The 17,819-nt window shown below is 38.2% G+C and overlaps 1 protein-coding gene across 1 annotated transcript in view; it reads left to right on the forward strand.

The window, feature by feature from the left end:
• PKHD1 (PKHD1 ciliary IPT domain containing fibrocystin/polyductin) overlaps nucleotides 1–17,819 on the forward strand; it is a 484,216-nt gene that overhangs the window by 253,200 nt on the left and 213,197 nt on the right. Inside the window, exon 51 of the mRNA XM_047102754.1 lies at nucleotides 3,526–3,654. Within this exon, the coding sequence (XP_046958710.1) occupies nucleotides 3,526–3,654 (129 nt within the window). The remainder of the gene's footprint in view (nucleotides 1–3,525; nucleotides 3,655–17,819) is intronic.

The raw sequence follows: 17,819 nt of genomic DNA on the forward strand, positions 1-17,819 counted from the left end.
ACCTTAAATTGTGGCTTTTGTTGAGTGACAGATGTGTGGAGGAAAGCAAGATGAGGCCTCCTCATAAATGTTGGTCCCGACCAAAATTCATGGAGTCTGGTTTCAAGATAAGACTCATTTATCTAAAGATTAGGAAGACAAATAAAATACTAAGGGTCTCTAATCATAAAATGTTCAATCCTCAGTGAGCGTTTTGGATGATGTGACCCAGTGTCTTCCCTTCCTTCCCTCCCCTGCATCCTTCAATCCGCTATTATCTACACTGGTTCCACCTCAACCATTCCGCTGGAGCCACTTTCGTCTGTATCATCCATGCTCTGGTGGCCAAATTCAGCAGTCTATCCTTATTCACTCTTTTATTAGAACTTCACTGTTAACAAGATCACTTCTGCCTTCTGGTCATGTTCTATTTCTTAAGCTGCCAAAACATTCCTCTCTCCTGGTTCTTCATGCATGTCTCTGACTGCTTCTTCTTTAATTCTAGTAGCCTTCTTTTTTTTCTCCCCACCTTTCTTTAATAGTAATAGGCACAAAGAAGCCTGATATTAACTATAGAAATCTAGTAACTCTGCAAGAGACTGAAATGTCTCCATGAGAGTGTTCTTATCTTAAGGCAGAATGGTATAGAATGGTCAAAGTCGTTCATAATAGTAATTCTTAGAACATTAAGATTCAGTTTGTTCATTTAAAAACAGTTTCAGCTCTCTTATATATTAGAATGAAGATGACAAAGTGAGGAATTTGTTTCCAATCTCTGTGATATAAAGAGTTTTTGAAGCTTGGTGTATGGTTTTTAAGGAAACTGGTTATTCCCCTTTTGAAGTATCACTGGAAATAAGGCAACAGAGCATCTCTCTCTGGCCTCTGTGGTGCTACTTAGTGGCTATTTCAACAAAGCCTTCACGCCATCCCCACTGAATATTTATATTACTGGAAAGGAGGCAAAATTGGGAAGAAACTAGGTATTACAGTCTTGATGTTTATAAGATATTTATAAAGCCTCTTTCTGAGTGAGCCTTGTGCCAATACCATGACTGATTACCTTGGTGGAGTGTCTCTTTTGTGCTGATTAAATTCCCTAGGATTTCTTTCTTTTTTTTTTTTAATTTTTAATGTTTATATATTTTTGAGAGAGAGACAGAGTGTGAGTGGGGAGGGACAGGGAGAGAGGGAGACACAGAACCAGAGGCAGGCTCTAGGCTCTGACTGTTAGCACAGAGCCCGACGTGGAGCTTGAACCGATGGACCACGAGATCATGACCTGAGCCAAAGTCGGACACTGAACTGACTGAGCCATACAGGCACCCCTAAATTCCCTAGGATTTCTACTTGACCACAATCTATATACTTTTCAGTTACCCAAGGGCTTTAATGAGACCATGATTACAAGGGAGTTGGGTTCCAGTAGACAAAGTAACTGGGCATTCCCCAGGGTTCTGACCTAAGACATTTTTTTCTTCTCATTTGTAATCCTCTGGAGATATCCTCACCATCCTCAGAGTTTCAAATACAACCCTGAAATCCATCTCTTTGACTTAGAGCTCTCTCCTATTCTTCAGATTCATATCTAATCCCTGCTTGCTGTGTATCTCCACCTGGAGGCCTTTTCAAAGACACCCCAAACTCTGTATTTTCCAAACTGAATTCATCAATTCTGTTTTAATGGACATCTCTGCCCATTACCACCTATGCTAGGAGTCATCTTTGTCTCTTCTATCTTTGTTACCATCTTTGTTGCATCATGCTTGGATCTCTGATTATTTCTCCAGCCTCATCAATTGCCTCCTCCCTGCTCTGTGTTTCAGCAACACCAAACTGTTTAGAGACCCTTCACTTAATGTCTTATTTCTTGCCATTACTCATGATCATCCTCTCTGTCTCACCACAAAACCCTTTCCCTTTATCACTCCTCAGCCTAAAATGCAGCTCAGCTGCTCCCTCTCCAGGAAGGCTCCTCTATCAAGGTCTCACTTCCTCTCTGTTGGGTACCATTAAAGAGAACACCTCGGGGCGCCTGGGTGGCGCAGTCGGTTAAGCGTCCGACTTCAGCCAGGTCACGATCTCGCGGTCCGTGAGTTCGAGCCCCGCGTCGGGCTCTGGGCTGATGGCTCAGAGCCTGGAGCCTGTTTCCGATTCTGTGTCTCCCTCTCTCTCTGCCCCTCCCCTGTTCATGCTCTGTCTCTCTCTGTCCCAAAAATAAATAAACGTTGACAAAAAAAATTAAAAAAAAAAAAATAAATAAAGAGAACACCTTCAGAGCTCTATCCTCCCAGGATTTATTTATACAACTTACACAACACTATTTGCTCCTTTGGAGAAAAGAATGGCCTTTTATTCCTTTTTGTATCCTTACTTTTTAGGAAATTTTGGTAGAGAAGGTACTCATTATTTATCTTTGTGAAATTAGCATAATGGGTGAGATTTTTGTGCCCCCTCCCCCCATCACGTGAGATACCACATTATCTGAACTCTTAAAACTCATATAACATTTGGTATCATCTGTGAATCTTCTCATCCTCTTTTGAGAGACTGTCTGTGCCCTCTGTCTCTGTGCTAGGGATCACACTTCTGAAAAGAACATGTGGGTGCAGTTCAACATGGTGTTGTGCATGATGGATATTGGGCAGCCCCCACTGGATATTAGATTTATGTTACCATTCCCTCATGAAGTGGCCAGTGGATGGTTGAAAAGGAAATGCCATTTGACCATCAGTGGCAGAAGCAATAAAAACCAGTTGGAACATATGAACTGTATGTAAACTACTGCACTGAAAGGTGTCCAGATTTATTATGCATTGCCCTTAATATGCATTAAGAACTATGAGAAGATTATACCTTTGACTCAGTGATTCCATTGCCAAGATTCTATTTTAAGAAGATATCATTGTTACTGGCAGATTTGTATAGAGAGATTTAACACTGCATTATTTATAATTTTAAAAGTGGAAAGATCCTAAATGCCAAACATTAAGGATATTATAGACCTTGTATATGATAGAATATTATGTGCCTATTAAAATTATTTTGCAAGGAGTTTTAATGACGTTAGAAAATGCATCTTAAAAATTGCTAAGCTAATTAAAATAAGAACTGAATATAAATTACATATATGATGTAATCTCAATTATATAAAAATTCTGAGAAATTCTGGAAGGAAAAGCAAATAGAAGGTTAATGGCAGTTATCTCTAGGTGTTGAGATTATGGGTAATTATTACTATTTTTTTTCTATATTTGCATTTTCCAATGTTCCATGATGAGCATATGCCATATTTACATAAGGGAAAACACAAATGTGTAATAACAAAAGTAGAATGTATTTTCCCTAGAAATAGATGTAATTGAAGAATTGAATACTTGCTTTATAATTGATAAAATGATTTTTGGAAGGTTATAAAATATCAAAAGACAGCTACCTTGGGAGGTAAAAATATCATTCGTATCCTAAAATAAAGACAGAATTTGCGAGTTATTATAGTGAGTCAGATTTTCATAGTTACTTTTCTATTTTTCTTTCATTTTGTAGCTTCTACCTCTGCATCTAAGTCAGCTTTAAAATGGTCCCTTCCTGAAGCATGGATAGGCCTTGAAGAAGGCTGGGGAGGACACAACCATACCATTCCAGGTCCTGGGGATGACGTCCTGATTTTACCCAGTGAGTAAAACAGTCCCTTAATTAAATAATCACAGATAGACTGAACCAAGACAATCCAGTTGGGAATTTTCTGCCATTTAAATATATTGTACAACATGTAAAGAATGTGGACATTCTTATTTGTAGGCCCTTATATCTATAACTTTCTTTTTTGAATTAATATAGGTGAAGAATTTAATAATCCTATGAAATCTGATAAAAATAACTCTGTTTACCTTCATTAAAGTGGAATGGGCAGTCACCATGCCACAAGGAGTTAGAAAACTCCACTAATGGGATTTATTCTTATATGTCAAAGAACAGATTTTCAGCCAATTCTACTGTCCTTATGTTTGAAAGACATAGTGTATGGAAAGAAGCAATTTGCAAATTCTTTTCTTTTGCCTTTATGGATATTTTAAATACAGAAATTTTAAACTTTGAATTTAGAATTTTTCAAATATAGAAAATATGATGAATAAACTCTTCTGTTGCCACAATATGTCAAAGATGCTGGAAAAGGAAACTGATAAATAAAACGGAAAAATAAAAGTCTATGTATGTATGTATATATCTATCATCTATCTAGATGATAGAACTCTCTTCCCATATACACATATACACACATATGGAAGAAAGAAGATTCTTCAGATAAACAGAAACACACACCCATACTTATAAAATTATTTCTGTTTTAAAGATTTTATTTTATTATTATTTTTAAGTAATGTCTACATCCAGCCTGAGGCTTGAACTCACAACCCTGAGATCAAGTTGCATGCTGTACCGATTGGGCCAGTGAGGTGCCCCCAAAATTCTTCTTTCTTACGAGCCAGTTCTTGAAACTCCCAGAAAATCTCCCTAGCCTGAAAAGAAAATATTTTTTCAGAGAACAAATATCTCTCCCCTAAAAGACCTACTTTCATTTATGGCTTAATTTGAACTTCCTAAGGTAATCCTGAATTTAAAAACATCCATACTGGAAGAGGAATGTTTGGTCATCTGTGAAGTGATGTCAATAAATGTACAACTAGCAACATGGCAGGAATTATTCTTCATGTGTTCACTAATTCACTCTTCATAATAACTTTGTGATATAAGTATTATTCTTATTCCTATTTTTACTGACAAGGAAACAGAGGCCCAGGGCAGTTAAGTAACTTGCCCAGGTTCACACAGTTTGCAAGTCAGCAGTCAGGATTTTAACCCTGGCAGTCTGACACAAAGTCTGTAATTCTTACCGAATCAATGCATTCTCTTTCTAAGAGGGCAAAGAGTAAATGAGAAAGAGTAGTTGTGTTTCTTGCTTTATTTAGGATAAAAAATGAAGGCAGAATGATTAAAACATGGTAACCACATTTTGGGCATTGGAGTGGTGCCAGTACAGCTGTGCAGAGAGAGATGAGAGACAGGAGAGGGCAGGCTGACTAGTATGAACTTGAACTATTATTATCATCCTACTCCCCTATCATCCACTTCTCTCAATGGAGAATGTAACTTTTTGAATAAACAAGCTCATGAGTCATTCCCATACGGAAGGGAAAAATCTGTTCTGTTGCAGCCATTTCTTTGATGAATGTAGCCAGCGGATTGGCCCTGGGCTATGGTTTTTCCCACTAAGCAAGCTGTTTCCCCCACCCCATGCAGGAAGCAAGTGAAGCTTTTCAACGTTGCCAAGTTTTTAGTATCCTTAGGGACCTTTATGCTGAGAGAGGAGTAATGTTAGCTATCTCGCTTGGCACTGCAGTTGACTATATCCACTGTGTGCCCTGACTGTTGGGAGCCCCTGGCATTCTCCGTCATTCTTCATTCCTTTGTTCATGCATGGTCAGCTTATAAGATGGACTTGGATTCTCCATGAAACAGTTCTTAAATAGCACAGATCAAGAAATAAAATAAAATAGAATTAAAAAATAGCACAGATCAGTGCTTTGGAAAAAAGTGGGGCATGAGGGAGAAGTACAGGTGTTGGATGTAGAAAGTATCTTTCCATTGGTCCTCCAGTCTTATTGTGAGAATCAGAGAAGTTAATATTTTTAAGCCATGCAGTTATTGTTTATTATTTCCAGTTTTCAAATGGAAAGACAAGTGAATGAAAACGAGTATGTGATACGTAATAAACAAAGTTTTTACTCTTATCCTGTTGCTTCTTTTTTCTTCTCTAATAAGCTATCTTTTAATGCCAACAAATGATCTTACAGTGAACATTTGAATCCATTGTTCTGTTTGGGTCTTGTGTAGGAGCTGTTATGGTTTACTTTTCCCTTCGAGTTTTTGGCAAACCATGATATTTTGACCTCTGATGGACCTTTAGTTTGAATTTACCTTTCTAGTTGTGGTTTTGTGTTCATGACTTTTACCTGACTCTCTTGGTTTCTTTCATTCCCAGTCTTCCTTGAATCAAATAAGTTTGTTCTCCCAAGTGTGGCACAAAACCAACAACAAATATTGCTTGAAAGAAGTGCACAATCTCAAAGCTGCCACCCATAATTTAATTTTAGAATTAAAATCTTTGAGTTTCATGAATTTGACACAGTACAGCTATAACTTGTACAGGGCTGTGAAGAATAATGTCTTTTCTTTGAGCAGATACCTATGAATTAAGGTTTTTATGATGATGATAACGATGATAATAATAGCAAATATAATTTGAGTGCTTGATGTGTGACCTGCACTGTGCTACATGTTCTATGTGGATTTTCTCAATTGATTCTCACAACTACTTTATAAGTGGATCTTGTTATTGTCCTTCTTTTTATGGGTGAGGAATCTGAGACATAAAGAGGTTGAGTAACTTGCCCAAGTTCATCCAGCTAGTAAGTAAAGAGGCTGCAACAAGAAATTCGATTCCAGAGCTCTCCTCATAGTATCATTAAAAAGACAAATTTACCAGCCCTGCTTGTTCTGATTCATTCAAATCAGATTATACATTATACAGGATTTATACTTCCCTGCTTATTGTTCATATTGTCTCCTTCACTTGGGATTAAAAAGGAAAAAACACCCAACTATTTATTGAGTACATAGCATATGTCAGATGCTCAAAGAATTCAATCTTACCACATCCCCATTAGGTACATACACATGAAAAAACTGGAGAAACTTCCCAAAGAGGTATCTGATGTAATGAGCCTTTAGCAAAAGCATGTTCTTTACATCTGGCAGCAAATGTAGTTGTAATTCAAGTTAACACTTCTTTCCAATTCAGTTTAGGCAACATTTATGGAACACTCACTGTGTTCAAGGCTCTGTACCAGGTGCTCCTGATCCGGGGATCCAAAGGCAAATCAGATACAGCCATGACCTCAAACCGCTAGGGATTTAGCTGAATCAATAAAACACAGGGGTGCCTGGGTGGCTCAGTCAGTTAAGTGTCCGACTCTTGGTTTTGATTCAGGTCATGATCTCAGAGTTTCTTGAAATCAAACCCCGCTGTGGGCTCCGTGGTGACAGTGTGGAGCCTGCTTATGATTCTCTCTCACCCTCTCTCTGCCCTTCCCCTGCCTGCTTGCACTCTTTCAAAATAAATAAACTTAAAAAAAACCCCACAGAATACATAATAATACAACAAATAGCTGGAGTTAGCAATAGAAGTGTTTTGAATCAAAGTGTTTCGAATCAAAGTGTCTCAGGTAAATGGAAGAGAGGTGGCTTCATGGAGGAAGAGGACCTTAAAAAATGGAGTAAGAATCTGAAGGTCAGGAGACACAAAGGCATATTAGGGAGTTAGTAACGTTTTAGGATATAGAGGATGGGCTGTTGACTAGCATAAATCTAGGTTCACATGTGGATTTTAACATTGACCAATTGTGTGACCTTGGACAAGTTTTAAACTTCTCTGACATTCATCTATAAAATGAGGGCTGTAATTAATATGTATGTCATAATGTTACAAAGATTAAATGAGGTAACAGTACACATGACCACTGCATAGAGTATTGGCAGTAATGGAATTAGAGATGAAAGCTGTGATTTTTAATGTATCAGGTGCTCTTTTCCTTCATTTTTCCATCTGACTGCCCCTCTTGGCCCCTGGTATTAGCGACACTTTGTATTTGCTTTCCAATGGCTTATTATTTAATTTTCACAACATCCTTGGGAGCTAAATAGGTAATAACTATTATTACAGTAAAAACCCATTTTTACATAATACGATTTTAATGGAACTGCTGATTTTACAAAATGAAAGTGACTGGTAAAGAAGATTTAAGTGATACTTTTGAACCTCTAATATAATTTTATGGTGTTTTGTGTATTTTAATTCATTAATAAAGGAAACGTGTAGAACATTCCCATCATTATTCAAATAGAATAGCATAATTTTTCAATAAAATTCTTAGGGTAAATTGCCTATTTCCATTTTCTGGAAAATCAATTTTATGGAATGACCTCAGACCCATCCTATTCCATAAAAATAGGACTTTACTGTACTAATAAAAGATATCACTATCTTAAGTATGGTACCATTTTCCTCCAAGGCGTTCTGTCTTTATAGACATTGGATTTTGAAAGAGCCGTAAATTCTTCTTGGTGGTATTATATGGAGTAAGCTAAGGTAATCATGAAAGATTTGCTTTGCATTATGGTTTATGATAACTTTGCTTCACACAAACAAGTATATCTGATTGTCTTTGCCCCCTAAATATTGAGAGAATTGGTATAAATGCATTCTAGACATCTTATAGAGTGGAAACAAGTTCTATCTAACATATTATACAAATCACACTTTTGCAAGCATAGCTGGTCAATGGGTGAAATAATCCTGCTAACCTGTACTCCACGTTTTGTCCTGAAAGGACCTGAGAGGATTTGTGTAAGATGCTTCCAGTGCTTTCTTTGAAGGAATTTCAGCCATGACAGGATGATACCCTTTTCACACAGAGTAGGCTTAATGAAAGGAGAATGTGTTTTAATTCCAAATGATAGGATTCTGTTTTGAACGGTAGAGATATGATATCATATAGCCTCCAGCGTAGACTGCACGTGTGTGTGTGTGTGTGTGTGTGTGTGTGTGTGTGTTAGAATTCACAGTGTTCCTTTTTTTCTGTATTACTTTGAACTGTTCTTATTTGAAGAAATGAATGGGATAATACTGTTTTTCTTTTATAATAGGTCTTCTGTTTGTTCTGATTTTCAATACTTGGGTATTTTAAATGGCAGAGAAGCTCCTCAAAGCCATGTGATGTTGAAAGGTGGCAATATTTAATGCATTTCTTTTTAAATGATGACACATTAAACTTGGTGATATGAGGTAAAGTGATCATAAATCATCAAGTAATTTTGGGGGGAGAATTTCTACAAAATTCTGTAATCATAGCATTATTAGCTTGATTTACCTTTTTCTTATGTGAGATTATAACTAATTTAGAATAAGATACATGTAACCGAGATTTAAGTCTGCAAAACCAATTAGAAATCAGATGTTATAAATATTGTGTTATATCCCTGTAGCCTGAATAGTTTTCAATATTCTGGCGTTGTCCCATTTGGGTGGGACCAGAGTCTTGCAAACCATTACCTCATTTATTCTGGACTACCAGCAAGTTGAAAAGGCAAGAAATTTAAGCCTACATTACTGGGATCAATTCTATGATGAAATCTATTACTATTTAACAAACCACCTAGACACTTAATAGCTTAAACCTCACATTTTATTTTGCTGACAATTTTGTGGGAAAGCCTGAGGTATTCTTGTTTTGAATCTTCCAGGCATTGTAGCCAGATGGTGGCTGGGATATAGTGATCTAAAAGCTCAACTTGGCTGCATGGTTTAAGATGACTCACTCACATGGCTGACAGTTGGTGTTGGTTTTGGCTGGGGGCTCAGCCAGGGTAGTCAGCTAAGAGGCCTCAGTTTCTTTCCATGTGGGTTTCTCTGTGGAGCCTCTTGGGCTTCCTCACAGCATGGCAGCTGGATTCCAAGAAAGGGCAGGCTAAGAGGGAGTTCTCTAAGATTGAGCAGTCCAAGAGATCTGGGTGGAAGTTGCATGCCTTCTGAGCCAACCTTAACAGTCTCCGAATATCATGACCACCATATTCACTTGGTCAGGTGAGGCACTAAAGGCAGCCCAGATACAAGGGAGGAGAATTAAGCTCCACCTTTCAATGGGAGGACAAGCAAAGAATGTGCAGCTGTCTTTAATCTACCACTGTGTATGTATTTATGTGTGTGAGTGTGTGTGAATGCATGTAATTAAGAGCAGATGTACCTGACTTAATTCAAAAGGTTTGAGTGTTAGGGTCTGCTAAATATGTACTGTTTTTCCTCTCTTGGCAGAATTTATTTAGATTCTGTTGGCTTACCTGAATGAGAAATTGAAGAACACCAGGAGTCCAGAGTGGTCAAAAGATTTTAGTTTTTTTTTTTTTTAGAATCTATTATGCTTGGTGGTCTTGTACTGCCCTTTGCTGCCTGATAGTAGGATTCTTCAACCCTCCAAACATAATTGTGGGCCCCTGATCTGAGATTACTTACTTTGAGGTGGGGTCAAACAACAGTGTTCGGCTGCAGCACACATCCAAATCTTTACATGCACGACCAGAAGTCTCTCCTTGGGAGAGAAGAGTGTGCTGGGGTGAGGGGGAAGAGCAGATAACAAATATTTTGAACATTTTATTTCTCTCGGGGCAGAAATTAAAAGTGTGCAGGGACAGCAGCCAAAATTTTCTTTTACCTTATTTAGAATATGAATGGGGAAGCTATTTGTTAAGATTTTACGGGAAAGAAGAGATGAATATGATTTTTTAAGAGATACTTTTGATACAAATACTTTAATCAGTATTATTGTCAAATAAAAACAAATAAAAAGAAAATCTAAAACCAAAGATCAAAGGATCTTTAGATACTGTATAAATCTCCTTCCTTTTAGGCAGTTCCTTGGCAGAGAATATAGACCGTGAACATTGCTTAATCGTAAAGGGTGTTAAGGCCACATTCTTCCCACAAGAAGGAAAACTGAAAATCTCAGGCTTTGTGGTAGAAATGTTTCCATAGACCTTCCCAAAGAGTTTTGAAGTATTGAATGTAAACTCACTTTTCATATGTCTGTTAATTTAAGAATATATATAGAAGCTCACTACTGAAAGCAATCTAGGCGTAAAATCCTTTTGCAGTATGGATTTCTTTGATGAACTCAGTGATTATCTAGGAATTTGTTTTATTTTGGGTTGTCTTTATGTGGGTTTACTTGCATTAAGTAAATATAAATATACATGTATGGAAAAATACAGAGACATAGAATTGTTGAAGCTGGTAGGGAATTTAGTGGCTATCTAATCCAACTAAAATGAGCTAAGGTAATGCAAGTGTTTTAGAAATCGTAAAATGCAGTGAAATGCATTATTATTGCCCAGACTTTTATGATGGTTTGTACCAAGGATAAGAACAGAATTTCAGCCTCCTTGTTTTCAAGCTAGTGTTGCCAATTGCCTCCCAAAATTTATAAGAAGGAATACTGTTTCTTTTTTGTTGTTGTTGTTTTAGATTTTTTTCCTTCAAATAAGATTATATCTACAAGACACACTTGGAGCTTAGGAAGTTCCTTCTAGTTTCAATGACCACGATTCAAATGGCTTCTTACAAATTAATAGTAATAGTACCCTAACTACTGACCAGAGTCTGTGACAGAGTGCCCTTGTTAGGAGTGGACAATTCCAAACAGGAGTTGGAATTTAAAATATACATATGTTTTTATAGCTATATATGTTTTCTCCATAAAAATTAAATTCAGTTAAATTAATAGCAGAGCAGATATTTTTACTTCCTATAAGCAATAAAAGGAACATTACTTTAAAAATATATTAAAATAGGTTGATAGCCTTTCCCTCATCTCACTTTGTCAATCTCTGCTTGACTCAATCATGGTGTTTGTTTCTGGGCTAATTAGAACTCACTTAGAATCTTCTCTTGGGATCCAAAGTCATATAGGCCCTGACACTCTTTATGGCTTGCTAACTTGCTGGAACTAATTAGAGTTCTACTTTAATTGAGTGATTTTTCAAACCCTTTTCTGTCATTACTCACCTGAGAAACATACTCATTGTCATAGCTCATTAGTATTAGTATCATAGTAGTTTTCTTGGAGGGGACATGTTTCCTCAGGGTTTTCAGGTCATAATTTGGGTGAGGGGGCAGGGTGGTGTTGGCGAGTGTGAAGTATGTAGGAGACCCAGTGCTCATTGTGGTACTTACCCCCACTTGGAGAATAACTGCTTTTATTCATTTATACTCTTCTGGGCACCCTGTGTTCCAGCGTCAGAGGAACATAACAGGTATGCCTAGAAAACACCTCTGGTGCTTTTCCTTCAGTTGCAATAGGTGTGATTTCTTTGCTACTATAACAACTTCTTTCTTCTACATATCCCCTGCATACTTCCTGCATAGTTTAAAACTACTTTTTTTTTTTTTAAATTTTTTTTTCAACATTTTTATTTATTTTTGGGACAGAGAGAGACAGAGCATGAACGGGGGAGGGGCAGAGAGAGAGGGAGACACAGAATCGGAAACGGGCTCCAGGCTCCGAGCCATCAGCCCAGAGCCTGACGCGGGGCTCAAACTCACGGACCGCGAGATCGTGACCTGGCTGAAGTCGGACGCTTAACCGACTGCGCCACCCAGGCGCCCCTAAAACTACTTTTTAAAGGGACAATGCATTATTTTCTCCAGGACTTTTATGTGTACTTTGACCTTAGCAAAATAAGCTATCAGCTTTGTTGTAGTCATAAATGCATTGGTGGTTGCTATGCATAGCCGTGCTGCTATGGTGGAAAGCAGAACTGGCAGGTCTTGGCCTTTTATTAATTGTGAATGGTAAAGAAGATGGAAAAGAGTACTCAATTTTGTACATGGGTTAATGGCTAGGGATGCCACTGGTAGAGATAGAGGATGCAGGAGGAGAAATAGAGGTAACAGGGAAGATAATAAATTCCCTTAGACATATACTAAATGTCATGTTTAGATGCCTGAATGGTAACTAATGGAAATGTGGACCAGAAGTTTGGGAGGGAAGCTAGTTGGGAATCTGGATTTAGATTTGGTAATCCTCAGAATCATTGACTGAGGAGGCCTTGGGGATTGAACTAGGGGAGAGCCAACAGGAAGCCATCACACATAGCTCTATAGAGCAGGTAGGAGACAATTCTAATTTAAGGTGGAAATTCTAATTTAAATGGCAAGAAGTGAAACCAGAGAAGGAGCAATCATGAAACTAGGAAGTTAGGTAGGACAACAGAAGGCAAGAAAAGAGCAACAGGAAGATGGTGGAGGTGGTGCCAAGGAAGACGAGGAGGGCAATTTAGAAATTGCCCGAGGATAAACTACATACTCCCTGGAAGCTGCTGTAAGTCAAAATCTGCTGCAAAAAGCAGCAAAAGCTGCTGCAAAATCTAATGGTCTTACAGTCTCACACATCTACATTGGATCTTTATGGAAACCCTTGTAGAGATCACTGTCTATAAGGATCCCCATATCTTTGTTAAAATTAAAAGCAATTACTCACAGATGAGAGCAGCACTTCTAGGGTGACAACCAGGTTGTCTCTGGTCACTCTCTGGTTAGAATACTAAGTTTTCTAAATTCATAGGCTCCTATGATAGGTTAATTCCAACAGTATTGGCCAATTTGTACAGTTCAATCAGTTTGGGAAGATAGAATAGGCTATAATCTCTAAGATATCACTCATTTCCTAAAGAGGTACAGTATTACAAAACTATAGAACAGGACAAGAAATAATTTTTAAAAATATTTAGAGGACTGTGTGTAATACTTACAATAGGTTTCATTCTGGAGGTAATAATTGAAGGTCATATTTAATACCTGCAAAAGCAGGCCATCAGCGCACTTCAAATTCCTTTCCACTTTGGAATACTGAATGCAGCATCCAAAGATTTTGATATTTATTTTAGTGTGTTGATATTAGGACTTAATTTCTTTAAAGTCATTAGTAAACAGAGTGACCAACTACTTTGGTTTACCTAGGACTTTCAGTGATGAGATCTAGACAGTCTATGGAAAACTAGGACGAGTTGGTCACCGCACTAAGAAATCCCTTTTAAAGTTCCTACCAACCTCGTGTTCTATGATCTGCATTGTTACAAATTTGTTGAGAATTAATGAATTTTTTCTTGCTTTAAATGCATAAACTTACATTTTACCTAGTTTTATTCCCTCAGGAAATTTGTCTCATGGAATTAATATTCTTTGAAGAGACACAGGCATTTCTTACAAGAGAAGGAGACCTGAGTGATTGCATATGCATTTTGCCCTCCCGGTTGGGGTTGGGAAAGTGCAGCCAAGTAAGGAACAGCTGTCTATGGGGCCCTTAATGTAGAGCAGGGCTTTTTTCGCTTGCTCTAATTGAATTACATCTTTTTCTTTTTACTTCATGGTCTGTTTTTCCATGCAGATATTCTTGGAACGTAGAATTAAATAATTTATGATTTCCCAATTATTGGTTTAGGTATAGTTGCCATTTCTTGAGTTGATTATACTTTCTTGAGGTTGCTTTTGGAGTCTCCTTTTATGCTGAGCTTTAAAGATAAGAAGTCTGTCTAGTGACAAGGTGATTAACGGCACAGCCCAGCTAGCAGGGGTGGGAATAGCATAGGTAGCTTTCTGTCCACTCCTGAGTCCCCACGCTTTTACACAACCCAGGAGTTCTTAACTTTTCATGTGCCCTAGGTCTGATTGGTAGTCTGGTGAAGCCTAGATCCATTCTGCTAATAATCTTTTTCCTTATTTTTTTTAAAACAATTTTAAGTGTTTGTTTACTTTTGAGAGAGAGAGAGACAGAGACAGAGACAGAGTACAAGCAGGGGAGAGCAGAGAGAAGGAGACACAGAATCTAAAGCAGGCTCCAGGCTCTGAGCTGTCTACAAAGAGCCTGACGTGAGGCTCGAACTTACAAACCATGAGATCATGACCTGAGCTGATGTCAGACGCTTAACTGACTGAGCCACCCAGGCACCCCTCCTAATAATATATTTCATATGTAAAATAAAATAGTACTATAAAAGAAACCAGTGATAATAATATAGCTATCAAAATATGAAAAATAAAATTTGTGATATATATGCTTCTTATATTAAATGATAATATCTAGCACTGGTTCTAATTACTATAATTTAAATGTTATTGTAGTTCTCCTTCAAAAAGTGCTGCCATATAGTCCTTGTCGATAAGTGTATGCTATTCCTCTGCTGGAGAGGTGGGGGCTCACTCCTCTCCCTTTGAATCTGAGCTGGCTTTAGTGAGTTGTTTGGCTGATAGAATGTAGAAGTGATGTTCTGGGACTTCTAGGAGTAGATCACAACCCTCATATAAGAAGACCTTTTTGCCTGAATGTCTTACTTTCAGAACACACCCCTCGGGCTATGGGACTTCCAAAACATGTGGAGAGGTCAAGTTTTTCACGCTGATTGCTGGCCCCAGATAAGCACCATCTCATAGGCAACACCAATTTCTAGCCTTGTCAGTGATGTATCTTGGACATCCAGACCCATTGAGCCCAATAATAGGGTCTTGCTGACAACTTTGAAGTTTTTTTTTCCTTTATCTGGAAGCACATTAAAAATCTCCAAATTTATCCTTAGGTCAGTATTACTCAGGATTTCTTATGGATTAAATAATACTCCCTTAGAAGGAGCATTTTTTTTGTTTTGTCCATTAGGATTCCACATGGGCCATGGAGGAGTTAATGGCCTGCGTGCTATCCAAGAGAGCAAAAAGTAACAACAAAACTTCTCCTGAAAGTGAACATTGATGTTCTTTCCCAAAAGTGAATTACGCTTATTCCATCATGCCATTTGCACAGTGTGCCTGGTATTCAAGCAGAGTTCAGGAATCATGACTATATTGAACACATACTCATTGGGTACATGATTTATTATGTTCCAGGCCTTTTGCCTTATGTTGAGGATAAAATGGTGAGCAAAACAGTTCTAATACCTACCTGGAATTACTGCCTAGTATGAGAGAGAGAAATGTAATCACATATACAAGTATAAAGTGATAAAGTTAGCAACTGTGCTATAGGAAACATTCAGGGGGTTATGAAACCATATACCATGAGGGCCTGGACTAGAACGGAAGTGAATCCAACTAGGTGAATCCATATTGTAATGCTAAAAACAATGATTTGTATATTAACTATTACTAATAATAAATTTATCCAGAATTTGTCAAATTGTTTCCTATGAACCTGGCTCTTTTATAAGGATTGCATGGGAGAAAGATAATGAAGTCAAGTAAGTTTGGAAAATTTTGGACTAAACCAGAAAAATAACTTCTTTGACTCTGGTCTTTTCAAAGCTTTTATGTAGTAATATTGATTGTGTAATTTCTAGAGGGGGATACAGTATGTGCTGTTTTTCAAAGATGTTTCACCATGTAATCCTTTTATTCACAGAGCAGCTTATGATGCCAGAGTTTTAGGGAAACACTGAGTACAAGTAATCTGACACAATCTAATCCTTGCAGGCACTCTATGGGGCTAGGTATTCACTTGTATTAGGTAAGGTCTTCTTTGAATAACAAAGATCTGAGAAATAGAAGTTTATGTCTCCTTAGTAAAAGGAGTGTGTTCCACAGTGTCAGGGGCTTCGATTTCATTTATCTTATTGCTTCACCATGTGTTGTTCCCATTCCCAAAGTTACTCTGTGGTCCAGTATGATTACTGGAGCTCCAGCCATTGCAGCCACATTCTAGACAGCAAGAAGTAAAAAAGGATTCTTCCTATAAGTCACACATAACACCTCTTCATACATCTTATTGTCCAAAACTTAGTCGAATGACCATAACTAGTTGTAAAGGAGACTTGGAAATGTAATCTTTTGACTAGGTGACAATATATTGAGCTAGAAATAGGAGTTCTTGTTACTGAGGAGAGGGAAAACACTAGGAGGGAGCAAATAATCTCTGCGACAGTTATCTCTCATTTTATCGCTGAGAAAAATGGGCCCCAAAAGGGATGCCCAAGAAAGCTCACAGATGGCACAGATTCAAATCCAAGTTTCCAGATTCTTTGAGTGTCTCTAGTTCATTACACTATCACTATTTACACATTTGGGAGGGATCAGAATAAAGCCTTTGAAAGGATGTGATATCAAGAGATCTAAACAGATAACACCACTGTCAAATTTACTTTATGGGAAAGGTAGGAATATATGTTAGAGGTATATCCCCATATTTAGAGATGAGTAGCACCTGATGAACAAAATCTATAAGTGGGGTGTGACTGCTTTTTGCTATGGTTGCATTATTGAGACCGGTATTCTGTTAGCCAGGCTGCTGTGCACTCCAGGGCCTGCTCTGTATCAAATGGCTTGTCCTCGCTTTTCTTCATTTGTAACATCAGTGATGCTTTGCCAGCCCTGGATCCTGTCTGAAGCCATCTGTTTGCCGCTCTTTATTTACATGATAACATCACCTGATGGCAATTTAGTGTCTGGATAAAAACCTTGCTCTTAAGTAGATTGAGCTGGGTTTTTGCCTGGTTTAGTGACGGTGGGCCAGTCCTACTGGCTGCATTTCTCAGGCTGTGGTAGTGTGTGGGGAGATGATGTCTAACAAGCCCGCATGGAGGGTCGCACAAAGGTGGTGAACTTATTGCGCTGTGTCAGGACTGGCTGGGCTGTTCTGCAGGCATCACCCTGCTGTCTTGTAGCACATTGTTGGTACCAATGGGATCTTCTTATCTTTGTGCTCCCAGTGTCCAGGATAGCCCAGGACAGGGTAGATGCTCTTTTCATCTTTGTTAAATAAGTGGGTGAGTGAGTGAGCTAGTGAATGAATGAATGGTGAATTGGACAGAACGGTGATTCAATCCCAGCCCCTTTCCTCCATCATACTGATGGTATGTTTGCTGGATCTGAGATGGATCGGCAGGTACAATAATTTGTTGACATAGTGAATCCGAAAGCCTTGGGTGGCTGCCCTTGGGGATACGGCTCCACTTCTGAATCAGACTGTGGACACTGACAAGCCAGACCCCTCTCTCTTCTCTTCAGCCCATCACAGGGGAGGGGCTAAAGTATGGAAATGCTTTCTTCTTGAGAGATCCAGGGAATGAGTGTCTAGAGCAGAGTTTCCTTTCACAGGTGCAATTATTTATAATCTGATCTTCACAACGGTGGCAGTTTTTCTTACTCAAACCATGTGGAAAAAGGAAGTGGGCAGGATTCTATGAGT

The sequence above is a fragment of the Lynx rufus genome, unplaced genomic scaffold, assembly GCF_022079265.1.
Source record: "Lynx rufus isolate CCGP_SWC_20201006 ecotype Redwood Valley unplaced genomic scaffold, mLynRuf1.p SCAF_6, whole genome shotgun sequence".
NCBI classification, from domain to species: Eukaryota; Metazoa; Chordata; class Mammalia; order Carnivora; family Felidae; genus Lynx; species Lynx rufus.